We start from the raw sequence: 17,002 nt of genomic DNA, 5'->3' as shown, positions 1-17,002 counted from the left end.
ACTTTATAATTGATGTAGTATCTCGACTAAACAGACGGGGGCGCCATTGCTTTTTTAAAATCCCTTTGCGTCACACACTTCCTAAAAATAATCACGGCGCCATTTCAGAATTCATTCATTGGCATTTGCAGTTTGAGTCGTTATTCAGGTAAGGGGGACATGGTGGAAATTGACATCTCAATCAGTGTTGATTTGTATTCAACAAGTTGCTAAAGGGAGGACTAAGACACCCTGTACGATATAATCACGATGTGTTTTGTTTGACCAGAGTTAGTCATAGCTAGCACCATACCGTGCGAACGTTTCTTTTCAACAACAAATAATATAGATATATAATGTTAGAAACTAGTTAACGCAAACGAAGACCAAGCTAGCTGGCTAGGTTATCAACCTCATTTAGATTTCAGTTGGAGGTTTTCGAGAGTGTCAGCCAGGTTAACAGAACAGGTAGCTAGCTAAACTAGCTAAGTTAATTCCGACAGAACAAGCAACTAGCTGACGTTAACTGGCTAAAGTGAGGGAATTTCTAGTTTTTATAACCACAGTCAGACTTACGAAGTTAGCTGCAAGATAAAAAATAAAATAAATGTATATATTTATACATTATCTCTTAATAGCCATGAAAGATTAAATGGAACGTTCTCAATACTAACGTTAACTTTCCTATTTGGCCTGGTCAGTTACTGTTAGCTGGAGAATTAGCTAGCGGTATGTAACTAGATAACATTAGCTAGATTGAGTTGCTAGCTACTGTACGTCAGATAGCTTGCAAACTTATTCTCTTTTGACATTTTATTAAAGTAGGCCTATAATCATAACATTAGTTATGAAAGTTGTATTTCATGGCAAATTTTGGACGTGGTATTTTTCTTCATGCTTCACATAGTTGAAATGGACTTGGTAAACAAACAACTGCTTGTCTCCACTTCCAGGAATAACACGCCACAGATTTGAAGATGGTGAAAATATTCATAGGCAATCTTGACTCCGACACCACCGTGGACGAGCTACGCACTCTCTTCTCCCAGTATGGCAAGATCTCAGAGTGCGACATCGTCAAGAACTTTGGCTTTGTGCACATGAACGACAAAGCCGAAGCGGAGGAGGCAATCAAGAACCTTCACCACCATGAGCTCAACGGGGAGCAAATGAACGTGGAGATGAGCCGCGGCAGACCAAAGTCCACCACCAAGCTGCATGTCAGCAACATCCCAGAGGGTTGCACCAACGAGGAGCTGAAGACCAAGTTTGAGGAGTATGGCCCTGTGGTGGAGGCTGACATAGTGAAAGACTATGCATTTGTCCACATGGAGTCTGTGGATGATGCCATGGAGGCCATCAGTAGGCTGGACAACACAGCCTTCCAAGGTGAACCCGCAGATAGTCTGAGCTTTCTGTAGTTACGGAATACACTTCCCTTTAGATGGCATAAAGATCGTAAAGTGATGCCGAAAAGCATTTTGGTTTAATTCTCTGAGTTTAATGGATACGTAATGGCACTAAAGTCGTGAGTCTTTCGTGATTATTTTATCCGGTTTCAACGTAACTGCAGGTGAACTAATTGATGCTAATATATAAGTATTTGCAATGAGGAAATAACAGCCGTTAAGAAGCAGTGGTGTGCGTGTCAGAACCCAACCGTCTCATGCGTCTCTTCTCTCTCCTCAAAAGGCAAGCTGATGAGCGTGCATCTGTCCACCAGTCGCCTGCGCACGGTCCCGGGAATGGGAGCTCAAACGGGCTGCTATGTCTGCGGGAAACAGGGTCACTGGTCGAAAGATTGCCCGAACGGCGGTCAGAACGGCGGTAGCTATGGTGACAGTGGTGAACGCCCCAGAGGTGGCCTAATGATGGGCCGCGGCAGGGGTTTCCCACGGGGTCCCCCAGGTTTCAGCAGGAGTGGTGAAAGATACCCGAGTGGCTACGGGATGCCCCCAAGAGCTGCGGCATCCTATTACATGGGCAGGCTAGGGTATAGCAGATCGTCCAGTTATCTGGGGGGGCCGCCTCTTCCCCCTTTGAGCCGTAGGCCTAGCTATGGCTCTGCTCGGGAGTACAGCTCCGATGCCAGGGATCGGTACAGTGGCAGGCTACCGAGCTCTTATCCCGAGAGGGTATCGGCCTATGAGCGAGACCGTTACAGCATTCATGTTGACTATTATGAGAAGTACAGGGCACGGCCATACGGCTCAAGCTATTTTGAAGAGCGCCGTCTGGGCTATATCCCCCCTCCCCCCTCTTCCTCCCTCTCAAGGCTCTCCTCTAGTGTCGACCCGTACGAGCGTCGCCCGCTACCACCATCCTCGGCGACCGCCTCGTACTACTTGCGAGACCGCAGCCCGATCAGACGAGTGCCTGTCACCTCTGACAGCTATGGTTATGAGCGTTCACGGCTGTCCCCGGTGTCATCCTCCAGAAGCTCCTCGTACGCCGTCCCACAGGCCAGGGACCCTTACACCGATCGGACACGCTATGCTTACTGAGCTACATACTGCCAAGGTGAGCCAACCAACCAGGAGTACTGGCCCATTGCTCTGTGACATTTGGAATGGTGCGTGCCATTGAATGTAAAAAGGTACACTGATGATGACACAGTGGGGGCTGGGAACTGTAGACTCGTGTTCATCCTAATAGTTCTTCAATGAAGAACATAAACTATGCCCACCCCACAGTGCTTTTAAACCGTAAAACACAATCCAATTCTCAAAGCGAATGCTCTGCTCTTTTCTAGGTGTGTATGACTCGCCAGACTTTTCCTTTGCTACCATTCCTCCTCTGAGCTGCATGGTTCCATCGAGCTGTGCCGCAAACAAACCTTTCGTGACTTGGAATGTGATGGCACGAGATTGATGCAGGCGGAAATCGGCATGTGCATCGTCCTGGCACCTGTGTGCCAGCCGTCGGCAGATGAATCTTCATCTTCAACTGACTAATCAATCCATATTCAAGTCAACATACTTTCTTTATTTACAGTTGTCACTTACAAGGACACTTAGCTATCTGGAACCACAGGTCTGGCACTGTGTGTGTGTGATGTTAATACTAGCTTAACTATACCGGCTTTCCACTCGCTTTGTTTGTCTTTTTTATTTTTTTTATCTTTTTTTAGAAATTATACATCTTTTTATTTTTAAGAATCTCCTCAAAGCAAATTAGCCACTGAATTTGGCGTATTGAGGTGACCATAGTTTAGAGACTTTTGTCTTACTTGAGAAATATTTTTCATTCATTTAAATTGTTTTCAGCTATTAATGACAAATTATCTCATTCATGCCATGTTTCGCTCAGTCATTCAACCACATTTTCGTTTTGAATTTTCCCCAGTAATACACAATTTAAGAATAGACCGGTATGAATATTTGTGAAATTCATGCACTGGCTTTGAGAACGTTCATTAACATCTGTTTTCTCAAGAGGACATTCCACTTCGTGTTGAGGAAATCCTCGTCATACTGCTTTTGCTTAGAGTTGCTGTCACGGTGACATTATCCGTATCCCAAAACAAACATTCCAATTTGTCTCAGTTGATATGCTTCATCAATAATATCTGCATACGTCTCCTAACCAAAAAGAAGCATTTAAGTTTGTACTAATTTGAACAGTGTGCATAGCACGTATAGATTAATGCACCGCCAAAAGTAATCTTCTTGCGTAATTCGGGAAGGCCCAATCTGATATACACCAATTCAAGAGGATATAGCAATATGTTAAATATTGTTTTCTAACAATCTCTGTTTTAGTAAATCAAATTCACCTGTGTTCATTGAATATTCATTGCTACTAAACATGAACATGTTCAATACAGCAAATAACATGAGCATAACTCAGGGCTATGACATAATCATTAAGGTAAGGGGCTCTTGTCTTAATCACTTTCTATGGGTGCCTTTTACAGCGAAGCTATTTTGGGAATTGTTGTAGTTTGTATTTTTCCTAAGTCCAAGCGTGTACGTTTTTCGCATTTTATTTTTTAATAAACTATAAAGTATTTTTTTGTGCCAGTTTTCTTTATGTATGCTCTCTTCCGCCTTTATCCACATCGACACTAAATTGAAATGAATGCTTTTCTGAAAATACCTACTAAAACCTGGTACTACTAAATCAAGTACAGTCGGAAATAAATGCACGTATGCTGCTTTCGTCCAATCAACCGGTCTGATTTCGACGCCCTCCAATCTGGTTTTGCCTTTTGAGGGGATGGGCAGAGATTGTGCTGTGACTAGCAGGCGCGGCGCCATTTCATCTCGGAGACCAGTGGCATCCCACAGTGAAAGGTACGAAAGTAGAAAATGTGATTTATGGCGTTTTAAAAAAAAATGTTATGTACATTTTGACGTTGCATATTTCCTTATGTGAACAGCAAATAACTGACATACAGCTATGAACGCGTTTCGGATCTATTGTTAGGATAGCATGCTCGTTATGCATGCATATGCGGACACTTGCTAGAGTTGCCACAAGAGGCAATTCGGTGTCGCTAGCTGTCTTGCACGTTACAAATGACTACACGTGCAAATGTATGCTTTAACTATGCTGAGATGGCGATGTATTTTAAACGTTCGCTTACGTGCCTGAATCATTGGGCTGAATTAATGACCAATGGACAGCTTGTCTAGTTCCAAACCTGCTAGCTACTTCTGACACTGGTGGCAGAGAGTAACCAGCATTATGATTGGTAAATTGGTCCTGTTAATGATCCAATGCATCCTCTTGCACAGCGGATTATTGATAGAGCGAATTTATCAAATAGTCAAATAATCAATGTGCTCTTAGGTTCATAAGACTTCCTGAGCCAAGTTATTTCATGTTTCATCAGTTTAATTTCCTCTTCCACTGTTTATATACTGAAGCAGGAGCATCATCACCATGGTGAAAATCTTCATTGGGAATTTGTCTCCAGACACCACGGCGGAGGAGCTGCGCTCCCTCTTCTCCCAGTATGGCAAGATCTCAGAGTGCGACATCGTCAAGAACTTTGGCTTTGTGCACATGGACGACAAAGCCAAGGCAGAAGATGCCATCAAGAATCTCCACCACTACGAGCTCAACGGGCAGGCCATGAATGTGGAGATGAGCCGCGGCAGACCCAAAGCCTCTACCAAGCTCCACGTGGGTAATATCAACAGCAGCTGTACCAACCAAGAACTACGGGCCAAGTTTGAGGAGTATGGCCCAGTGGTGGAGTGTGACATAGTGAAGGACTACGCCTTTGTCCATTTGGAGCGTGTGGAGGATGCCATGGAGGCCGTCAGTGGGCTGGACAACACAGCCTTCCAAGGTGAACTCACACAGGCAGGGCTTGGTTGGTCAGTGCCCAGTGTGGTGTAGGTCCACCCTGATAATTAGAATGAGTTCTATTCACTAAGAAAAGGTCTTAACAAAACTGATAGGTAAGTCATGGATAAAGGTAAGTAGTGAAAGTAAGGGGCAGTTAACCGCTGTCTCCAAATGCACATGTTGTACTCATTTTTGTATCTTTAAAATTCATCCCAGAATATGGACTTGTGTGTCAGTTGTGGATATATTTCCGTATACCTGGGTCAGTGTTGCTTGGATAGAACAATCGTCAGTGTTTACGTTCAGAGGTGTTTTAAAATGTAGGCTATTAGGATAGTGTTTTAGTACGTGCCCGCCTCCTTTCTGATTCCGTAGCTCATATGCATAGATGGAACAGTTTATTGTATCGTCGTAAACTCTTGCGTCTTTTTTTTTTTAAAGGCAAACTGCTGAGCGTGAAGCTTTCGACTAGCCGCCTGCGTACTACGCCTGGCATGGGAGAGAGGACTGGTTGTTATCGGTGCGGGCAGGAAGGCCACTGGTCCAAAGAATGTCCGCTCGACACGTTGGGCAACTACAGAGAGGGTGCCGAGCCACGCTCTGATGGATTCGATGGCGGTGCCCCCAGGTTCGGCGGGGGGAGTCGCAGCGGTCGCGTTTATCAACGGGGCTTCAGTGGCGGCGATCCAGGTTACAGTGGCAGCTACGCTTCCGTGCACGACTTTGGCAACAGATGGTCTGTTTACGGCAGCGGCAGTGTACCCGGGTATGGCAGGGGCGCGGGCTACGAGGGCGCAATGAGTTACAGTGTCCCGCAGGGTTATGGAATGAGCGCTGCCGAACAATGCATGGCCCGGACATACGCCAGCGAGTCAGCGTACGGCTGCACCAGCTCGAGCTATGGTGTGATCCCAGCCAACCCAGTGCGCCGGTCATCTTACGAGGACCGGGATCCTTATGGTGTTGTGGACTTCTACGAGAAGTACCGGGCTCACTCGTATGGAGCCAGTTATTTCGAAGAGCGCCGGTCTGTCCCTTTGCCAGCCCCACCTCCCCCCTCCTCCTCAGCCATAATGAGGGAGCGCCTGCCGCCCTCTAGCCTCGACCTATACGAGCGCTGTCCCCTCCCTCCTCTACCAGCCTCCATCTCCTCATACTACTCCCGCGACCGGAGCCCGATCCGGCGAATCCCTGCTGATGCTGAGGGCTACGCGTACGAGCGCGCGCGCCTCTCCCCGGTGTCCTCCCTCCCCAGAAGCTTGGCTTATGACATCCCGCGGGACCCCTACGCTGAGCGGGCGCGCTATGCTTACTAACCTTTTTCCCACTTGTCCAGGTGAGACCTGACTAGCTTTCACAGGTTTGCGTGATTTTAAGTTCCCTGGGAACTAAACCCAGGTCGCAATTGTAAATGAGAACTTGTTCTCAACTTGCCTACCTGGTTAAATAAAGGTAAAATAAAATAAAATAAATAAACTGAACAAAAATATAAACGCACCATATAAAGTGTTGCTCCCATGTTTAATGAGCTGAAATAAAAGATCCCCAGAAATGTTCAATACCCTGAAAAAGCTTATTTCTCTCAAATTTTGTGCGCAAGTTTGTTTACATCCCTGTTAGTGAGTATTTCTCCTTTGCCAAGATAATCCATCCACCAGACCGGTGTGGCATATCATGAAGCTGATTAAACGGCATGATCATAACACAGGTGCAGCTTGTGTTGGGGACAATAAAAGGCCACTTCGAAAATGTGAAGTTTAGTTACACAGCACAATGCCACAGATGTCTCAAGTTTTGAGAGAGCGTGCAATTGGCATGCTGACTGCAGGAATGTCCGCCAGAGAATTTGAATGTCATTTCTCTACTGTAAGCCACCTCCAATGTCACTTTAGACAATTTGGCAGTAAGTCCAAACGGTCTCACAACTGCAGACCACCTGTAACCACGCCAGCCCAGGACCTCCACATCCGGCTTCTTCACCTGCGGGATCGTCTGAGACCAGCCACCCGGACATCTGATGAAACTGGGTTTGCACGACTGAAGAATTTCTGCCCAAACAGTCAGAAACTGTCTCAGGGAAGCTCATCTGCGTGCTCGTCTTCCTAACCAGGGTTTTGACCTGACTGCAGTTTGGAGTTGTAACCGACTTCAGTTGGCAAATTATCACCTTTGATGGCCACTGGCAAAATGTGTGTTCTTTACGGATGAATCTGTTTCAACTACCGGGCAGATGTATGGCATCGTGTGGGCAAGTGGTTTGCTGATGTCAACGTTGTGAACAGAGTGCTCCATGGTGGCAGTGGGGTTATGCTATAGGCAGGAAGTTGCTACTGACAACGAACACAATTTGTATTTTATTGATGGCAATTTGAATGCACAGAGGTACTGTGCCGAGATCCTGAGGCCCATTGTCATGCCATTCATCCGCAGCCATCACCTCATGTTTCAGCATGAAAAGGCACGGCCTCATGTCACAAGGATCTGCACACTATTCCTGTAAGTTGAAAATGTCCCAGTTCTTCCATGGCCTGCGTACTCACCAGACATGTCACCCATTGAGTGTGTTTGGCATGCTCTGGATCAACATGTACAACAGTGTTCCAGGTCCGGCCAATGTACAGCAACTTTGAACAGCCATTGAAGAGGAGTGGGACAATATTCCACGGGCCATAATCAGCAGCCTGATCAACTCTCTATGTGAATGAGATGTGTTGTGCTGCATGAGGCAAATGGTTGTCACACCATGTACTGACTGCTTTTCTGACTGAAGCCCCTACCATTTCTTTAAGTTATCTGTGTTACCAACAGATGCATATCTGTATTCCCAGTCATGTGCAATCTGTAGATTAGGGCCCGATGAATTTCAGTTGACTGATTTCCTTATATGAACTGTAACTCAGTAACATCTTTAAAATTGTTGCGTTTTATATTTTTGTTCGGTGTAGTGTTAATATAAACACTGGGTGTTTGATAGTTTCTCTAGGTAATGTCTTAGATCTGTCAGGTTTTCTGTCTCGTCATAGGTTGATAAAGCCGACGCTGTCAAGCCTGTTGATCGAATAGGAGAGAATGCATGCCGTGGAACTTGACTGCATCTTGTGGATGACCGTGTTACTATTTGGTATGCTCTCTTTTCAGGTGTCGCAACAGTGTCGTGCTCGGTTGGCCATCTTAGTTCCGTCTCGCTATGCGTTTCGACGTGGTCGTGGGATGGATGGGGAATGTGCGGACCTTTATCTTCACTGTTCGATATCTGTCTTGTGTGTTAACTGATAGCTTAGTGATGTTTTGTATTTCCCAGCTGAAAACAGAATGTAAATATAGATTTCAGGTATTATTAGATTTTAGGTATTTAACGAAAAGCAACCATGTGCACGTTTTATTTTTTAATGTGAGTCCTTCAGTTGGAGGTGTTGTAGCAGTAGTTGAATCAGTCATTGCACTTAACTCTAGTTAGCAGTTTTATGCATTAGTGCGATGAATGCAATCAGTTGCTCATCACATTCGCCTTCCTTTTTAAAATGCATATAAAACCATTAAAACAATCGATACAGGTGTTGTGAATGAATGTGTAAATAATATATATTTTATTTTACTCCACATCTAAGGCAGGGGAGGCATATTATGCATTTCGGCTGATATTTTTCAATACCTTTTGAAAGTGAAATTGCACTCAAGGGAAGCCCTGCTGCTTCAAATCTAATTTTCCACTTAACATATGACTGTATTGCTCATGTGTTTGAATGAAATAATACACTTTGTATACATCCTGAACATTTCTAAACTGTTGTATAGTCCCATTCCATCTTGAAAAGCAATGTGTTTAAGAGTGCATTTGGCACTATTTGCCCTGAATGATATGAGAAATATTTATGTCCATTTTGTTTCTCAATAAAATCACTCTGAAAAGGTGTACTATTTGTCATTTGATTTGTGATTTCGTTCCATGTCTTGTTCACTTTACTATCCCCCCCCTGAACTCTTGGAATGTAGTTTTCAAGCTCAAATGTTTCCTCCTCGGTATCTCAGCAGTAGCATGAATACATTTTAGTGTGTATTTCTTAGACTCTTAACATGATAGTGGTAATATTGAATGGCCATGATCTATACTGTAGGTTAATTAACACACCTGAGGTTAATCCAGGACAAATCATGTTAAAACATACTATTTGGTTAGGCCTTCACATTGGTTTGATGATTGACCCAAAAAATATTCTGAATTATTTTTCCTTTTTTTCTTGTCATGGTCAAATAACTCAGGCATAGATTGGTAGTTTTTCCTAATTTGGCACACAGAAATTTGAGGCCATGAGTAGCTTGGTAAATGAAAAATAGCACCGATTGGCCTATAGGTGACACTGTTATAAACAGCTTCACTTAAACCATCATATCCTTTGCCCTGTTTGAGCTAGAGACTATAAACTTTGTTGGTTGCAGAGGGGGGGCTATAGGTGGACGGGCTCATTGGAACGTCTGGAATGGAATTAATGAAACCGAGTCAAACATGGTTTGTGTTTGATACCGTTCCATTCCAGCCATTAACATTTTCAGGTCTTGCCTTAGATTTTCAAGTTAATTTAAGTCAAAACTGTAACTCGGCCACTCAAGAATGTTCGCTGACTTCTTGGTAAGCAACTCCAGTGTAGATTTGACCTTGTGTTTTAGGTTATTGCCCTGCTGAAATGTGAATTCATCTCCCAGCGTCTGGTGGAAAGCAGACTGAACCAGGTTTTCCTCTAGGATTTGGCCTGTGCCTCCATTACGTAATTTTGTTTTATCCTGAAAAACTCCCCAGTCCTTAATGATTCCAAGCATACCCATAATATGATGCCGCCACCACTGTGCTTGAAAATATGGAGAGTAGTACTCAGTGATGTGTTGTATTGGATTTGCCATAAACAACACTAGCTATTCAGGACAAAAAGTGATTTGCTTTGCCACATTTTTTGCAGTATTAATTTAGTGCCTTGTTGCAAACAGGATGCATTTAAAAAATAAAAAATATTTCTGTACAGGTGTCCTTCTTTTCACTGTTGATCCATCCTCAGTTTTCTCCTCTCACAAACATTAAACTGTTTTAAAGTCTCAATAGGCCTCAGGGTGAAATCTGTGAGCGGTTTCCTGTATCTTTGTCGAGACTGGGTGTATTGATACACCATCCAAAGTGTAATTATTAACTTCACCATGCTCAAAGGGATATTCAATGTCTGCTTTTATTTATTTTTTACCCATCTACCAATAGGTGGGTTTTAGTGGTTGAATCTGTGTTTGATTTTCACTGCTCGACTGAGGGACCTTCAAGATAATTGTATGTGTGGGGTACAGAGATGAGGTAGTCATTCAAAAATCATATTCGACACTATTATTGCACACAGACTGAGTCCATGCAACTTAATATATGACTTGTTAAGCACATTTTTACTCCTGAACCTATTTAGGTTTGCCATAACAAAGGGGTTAAATACTTATTAACTCAATACATTTATCTATTTTTTTCTCCCCAATTTTGATCTTGTCTCATCGCTGTAACTCCCCAAAGATCTCAGGAGAGGCAAAGGTCGAGTCATGCGTCCTCCAAAACAAACCAAGCTTCTTAACACCCGCCCGCTTAACCCGGAAGCCAGCCGCACCAATGCGTCGGAGGAAACACCGTTCAACTGACAACCGAGGTTACCATGCAGGCGCCTGGCCCGCCACAAGGAGTTGCTAGAGTGCGATGAGCCAAGTAAAGCCCCCCTGGCCAAACCCTCTCCTAACTGGATGACGCTGGGCCATTTTGTGCACCTCCCTGTGGGACTCCCGATCACGCCTGGTTGTGATACAGCCAAGGATCAAACCAGGTCTGTAGTGACTCCTCTAGCACTTAGATGCAGAGCTTTTCATTTTTTATTAATTTGTAAAGATTTCTAAAAACAAAATTCCAATTTGACATGGGTAATTGTGTGTAAGCTAGTGACAAAAAAACTTGAATGAATAAATGTTAAATTAAGGCTGTAACACAACAAAATTGTGGAAAAGTCAAGGGGTGTCGATACTTTCTGAAGGCACTGTATTTTACGTCCATAACCATGTGTGTGAGGTGTATAATTTGTTTCAAAGTAGAATTGTTTAAGACTACCAAGAAACACTCTGTGTGACCCTGATTTAACCTACTGCAGCAAAATTAACTGTCCTCCAAGTTTAGCTGGAATTTAGCCCATAAGGATTTTACAAATGTGATTGGTTGGTGATATGACATTGGCACACGTCTCTTGCGCTGCGCATCATAGCAGATCACAACAACAATAGGATAAATGTTTAACATCACCAGCACCATATCCATATAATATAATATCTTGCCATAAGCGCAAAGTGACTGCAAAAGATACAGGTTGAAATGTCACTTTTCATCAAATGAATTGGAAGTCTGACTGAAATATGGGACAAATTGACAATTTTTTCACAATTAGTGCATTTGAATTCTTATGATAAAATGCGGAACATGATTGGTTGGTTGCAGGGCGCAGGAAAAAGGGCCTATATTCGGGACTGTCCCGCACAATCCGAGATGTGGTCACCCTAGATACTAAAACAATAACTATTGATCAAGTGGACTTTGTCCTTCAAATTAATGTTAGATTTAAATTATGCAGACTAACTGTGAAATATTGTGATTAGTCGATCTGTATAATCACATATTATTGCCCTATTATGTGGTCTGAACTTAGTGAAAAGTGGATATTTTATTCTGGAAAATTCCTGCCGCTTGAGCAGTCAGCGTTTTACAGCTGTGAGAGTGTGTTTTAGTATTTTGGAATGCTAATGTGGAATGTACCAACTCAAATTTAAATTATTTACACCACTCGGGGCTCCCGAGTGCCGCAGCGGTCTATGGCACTGCATCGCAGTGCTAGAGGCGTCACTACAAACCCTGGTTTGATCCCTGGCTGTATCACAACTGGCCGTGATCGGCAGTCCTATAGGGTGGCACAATTGGTCCAGCATCATCCTGGTTAGGGTTTGGCCGGCGTAGGCCGTTATTGTAAATAAGAATTTGTTCTTAACTGACTTGCCTAGATAAATAAAGGTTAAATAAAAAAATACACAAACAGATTTAGACAAAATGAGTCCCAGTATTCAAAGATGCCTGTAATATACTGTGGAAGGACCACCAGAGGGCAGGCTGGGCTCATGGATAGTAGCCCAACAAGGCATGGGAGACAAGGTAACCAGAGGCAATTAAGCACAGCTGACGGTACTAATGACATACTCTCCTTCCCCTATAAGACAGAGAATGGAACCAGCAGAGAAAGGGGGGGGAACTATCTCTGGAAGATGGCCACCGAGAGAGAGGAGCTATCCAGGAAGAACCACTAAGACGGTGACAATCCCGTGACTTTTTGTTGTAGTTTAAAGATAATCCTATTGTGTTCCTGTTTCATCTGGAGAAGAAGATGTATGTTTTTCCTTGGAAGATTTTCATTGATTATGTTGGAGTGTTTGTGTTGACCAAATGCCCTCAATAGAGAACTGTGTTCAATCAAGAAAACCTACTCCTGACTCGTTTATTCCACCTTCCCGCTTTAGAGTGACACCCAATTACTTGGTCTGCTCACATTGGTGGAGAATGCGGGTATTAGGTGGACGAGTGACACAAGGATAAGTGAGTAAATCAAGATTCTTCCAGTAGACCCGGAGGAACCATTCAAGAACGATGGATAACGCCCTACTACAACAATTGATCACGGCACAGCAGACAACCATAGAACTCCTGCAACAACAGCTGAGCCGACGAGAAGAACCCAGAGTTAAGCCAAGAGCGGCTGCTCACGCCATCTTACCTCGTCTCTCCAAGGAGGATGATATTGAGGCCTTCCTCATGACCTTCGAAAGGACGGCCACCTCGGAAGAGTGGCCGCCCACAGAATGGGCGAGCGCATTAGCCCCTCTTTTGACCGGGGTGGCTCAGGAAGCCTATTTTGACCTGGATTCCCGTGAAGCTGCGGACTATGGGCGACTAAAAACCGAGATCCTGTCCCGGTACCAGCTGACGGCCAGAGATAGGTCTGTAAAGTTCCATCAATGGACCTATACAGCTGATCAACCCGTCCGTGCCCAGATCTTCGCATTAATACGACTGACGAAACAGTGGCTAGAACCTGGAAAGGGAGTAGGACATGTGATAGAGACTCTCGTAGTGGACAAGATATTGAGAGAATTACCCAGTGACTTAAAAAGGGTTGTGGGGCAAGCCAACCCGTTGTCAGCCGACGACATAGCCCAGGCGGTGGAAACATATCGGTCTACAGGGGAGTTGTTAAAAAGTGACAAGGAGGAACGGAAGGAGTCTTCCAATCCCGTACCACGACTCACCCCGGCGCGCCCGCCACCGAAACGTCCAAGCCCCCCCCGGAGGTGGGAGAAGTCAGCCACCACACAGCAGGGTCGGTGTTATAAATGTCAGTCTCCCAACCATTATGCCCCACAATGTCCTAGCAAGGATGAGCCCATGGTCACGGAGTCATCACTGCCTACCCCCACACATCCCGTTTTGAGGGGGCAGGATCAACACTGTTGGTTAGCAGAGATAGCCCCAGCCTCAGAGATTCCGGTGCGAGTCGAAGGACAAGATGTGGTAGCTATTCTCGACTCGAAGTATGGTTACGTTAGTAGAGGAGCGGATGGTGACCTCTGCAACCCTGCTACCAGACAAAGTAGCCGTATCCTGCATCCATGGAGACACCCACTATTACCCCACTGTGAATCTGCCTATTCTCACTCCAAAAGGAAGGTGTACAGTCAGGGCAGGGAAAGTGCCCCAGCTGAAGGGGCCATTATTCATCGGGAGAGACTGTCCCCTATATAAGGAGCTTCGGCAGATGACGTTATGCACGGGAAGAAGGGGGACAGGAAAGAAGAGAAAATTCAAGCCCGAGGTAGTAGTCCTACAAGGAGACGTAGCTGCTTCCTCGTCCTCTGCAGCAGAGGAAGAAATAGCGACCCAACGTTTACGACAGATATTCCAGGAAACCACCGATGAAGACACATTTGAAGGGTTATACACAACGCATGAAGGAAGGAGCAACCAGGCGCTAAGGGATATATTTGAAGCTCCATCCGAGGAGGGAACCTGGAAGGGATTCTCCTCGGTCACCCCTGATGGGGATGTGGAACATCCTCCACATCCGTCTACCGAGGTCGACCTGCCCCAGGAATTAAAGGGACAGTTCGGCACCTCGCAGCATAGAGACCCAGACCTAAGGGAGGCCATGAGGAAGGTGAAGGTGATCGACGGGAGGAACGTCGACGGATCAGGTGAGCCTCCTCTTCCTTACTATGCAATCTTATACTGGGTCGTACGACAAAGGGGGGAAAACCAGGAATTACTAATGGTGCCTAGGCCATACAGGGATACAGTTCTACAGTTAGCCCATTCCCACGTCCTAGGAGGACACCTGGCACGAGACAAGACTATTGACAGAATCATGCAGAGATTCTATTGGCCCCAGGTCACCCGGGATGTGGCCAGGTATTGTAGGACGTGTGATCAATGTCAACGTACAGCCCAACGGCCACACCTACGTAACCCTTTGATTCCTCTCCCCATCATAGAGACTCCCTTTGAACGCATAGCTATGGACCTCGTAGGACCCCTCCCAAAATCCGCCAGAGGACACGAGTACATCCTAGTGGTTATAGATTACGCTACCAAGTTCCCGGAGGCCATACCCCTGCGTAACATGTCGTCAAAGGGAATTGCCAAGGAGTTATTCCTGATGTTCTCTCGTGTGGGCCTTCCCAAGACTATCTTAACCGATCAAGGAACCCCGTTCATGTCCCGGTTGATGAAGGACTTGTGTCGGTTATATCAGGTGCAACAGATACGTACAAGCATATTCCACCCTCAAACAGATGGGTTGTGTGAACGCTTGAACAAAATGATTAAAAGCATGTTGAGAAGAGTGGTGTCCCGAGACGGGAAAAACTGGGACATGCTTCTCCCACACTTAATGTTTGCCCTGCGAGAAGTACCCCAGGCATCCACTGGATTCTCTCCGTTTGAATTGCTCTATGGCAGACCCTGTCGAGGAATCCTCGACTTAGCCAAGGAGACTTGGGAAACCCAACCATGTCCCTTTCGATCCACAATAGAACACGTTACCCTGATGAGAGACCGCCTGTCAGCAATATGGCCCATAGTCAAGGGGCATATGGAGAAGGCCCAAAGGACCCAAGGCCGGGCCTATGATAAGTCCGCGACCCCCCGTGAGTTCACCGTGGGAGAGAAAGTGATGGTGCTTGTGCCCACGGCCGAACATCGCTTGCTGGCGCAGTGGAGGGGGCCCTACGAGGTAATGAAAAGGGTCTCACCGGTCAATTACCTCATCAAGCAACCTGACAGGAGGAAGAAGGTCCAACTCTATCACATAAACCTGCTGAAGACGTACCATGGACGAGAGGAGGAGGTGGCTTTGATGGCCCTGGAGGGCAAAGGAAAAGAGGAGGCTCTACCACAGGTGCGCCGTGGCCAAACTCTCCTACCGGAGCAGTCAAGACAGCTAGACAAGCTGATTATGAACTTCGGTTGAATATTCTCTCCATTCCCAGGACAAACAGATGTCCTGTTCCACCATATCCACACCCGGCCAGAAGGTGCATATCCGCCCTTACAGGATTCCTGAGGCTCGCCGAGTCATCGCTAAGAAAGAGGTGAGGGAGATTTTGAGGATGGGCGTGATAGCGCCCTCAACGAGTGAGTGGTCCAGTCCCATAGTCCTGGTCCCCAAATCCAATGGTAGTATGAGACTCTGCAACGACTTTAGGGGCGTGAATGCCATCTCTACATTCGATGCGTATCCCATGCCCCGCGTGGATGAACTCTTGGAGCGCTTAGGAAAGGCCAAGTTCATCACTACCCTGGATTTGACGAAGGGATATTGGCAAGTGCCGGTGGCTCCGGAGGATCGCCCAAAGACTGCCTTCGCCACCCCAGAGGGGCTTTTCCAGTATGCGAGGATGCCCTTCGGACTGCACGGTGCCGCTGCAACTTTCCAACGCCTCATGGATGCCATTCTACGGCCCCATCAAGAGTATGCAGCGGCATACATAGACGATGTGGTCATCCACAGCGAGGACTGGGATAGTCACCTCCTGCGATATGGGGCGGTGCTCGTGAGTTTGGAAGCCACAGGGTTGACAGCCAATCCAAATAAATGCTGCCTGGGCCTGGGGTACACCGTGGGGAATGGGAAAATACGCCCACAGGCAGAGAAGACCAGGGCAATTCGTGACTGGCCTCGACCCCGGACCAAGCGAGACGTTCGGGCCTTCTTAGGGATAACAGGATATTATCGCCGTTTTATCCCGGGATATGCAACCATTGCCAACCCCCTCACAAACCTCATCAGGAAAAACCTGCCAAACCAGGTAGAGTGGAAAGACGAGACGGAAGAGGCCTTTCAATTGCTAAAATATGGCCTGTGTTCTGATCCCGTTCTACAGGCTCCGGACTTCTCACAAGAGTTCATTGTGCAGGTCGACGCCTCGGATACAGGGCTCGGGGCCGTACTAGCTCAGGGTAAAGGTGAAGCAGAGAAGCCGATTCTCTTCATTAGTAGGAAGCTCAGCGATCGGGAACAGAGGTATGCGACCGTAGAGAAAGAGGCCTTAGCCATCAAGTGGGCCCTCGATTATCTCCGGTACTACCTACTGGGTCGGAGGTTTGCATTAGTTACTGACCATGCGC

The 17,002-nt window shown here is 45.9% G+C and overlaps 1 protein-coding gene across 6 annotated transcripts; it reads left to right on the top strand.

Annotated features, from left to right (window-relative positions):
• Positions 1-38: 38 nt before the first annotated feature.
• On the top strand, positions 39-9,190 carry LOC109906588 (RNA-binding protein 4.1). Of its 6 annotated transcripts, none has more exons than XM_020504353.2 (4): positions 39-148; positions 933-1,368; positions 5,719-6,613; positions 8,416-9,190. In XM_020504353.2, the coding sequence occupies exons 2-3, from the start codon at positions 957-959 to the stop codon at positions 6,591-6,593; spliced, it is 1,287 nt and encodes a 428-aa protein (XP_020359942.1). In that variant the 5' UTR covers positions 39-148; positions 933-956; the 3' UTR covers positions 6,594-6,613; positions 8,416-9,190. The 6 variants fall into 6 exon arrangements, with proteins under 6 accessions (XP_020359942.1, XP_020359946.1, XP_020359943.1 ...); XM_020504357.2 differs by lacking the exons at positions 5,719-6,613; positions 8,416-9,190 and adding exons at positions 1,672-2,499; positions 2,732-3,991; XM_020504354.2 differs by lacking the exon at positions 39-148 and adding an exon at positions 155-233.
• Positions 9,191-17,002: the final 7,812 nt, after the last annotated feature.

The sequence above is a fragment of the Oncorhynchus kisutch genome, linkage group LG16, assembly GCF_002021735.2.
Source record: "Oncorhynchus kisutch isolate 150728-3 linkage group LG16, Okis_V2, whole genome shotgun sequence".
Taxonomy (NCBI): Eukaryota; Metazoa; Chordata; class Actinopteri; order Salmoniformes; family Salmonidae; genus Oncorhynchus; species Oncorhynchus kisutch.
This window is presented reverse-complemented; position numbering and strand designations above follow the sequence as displayed.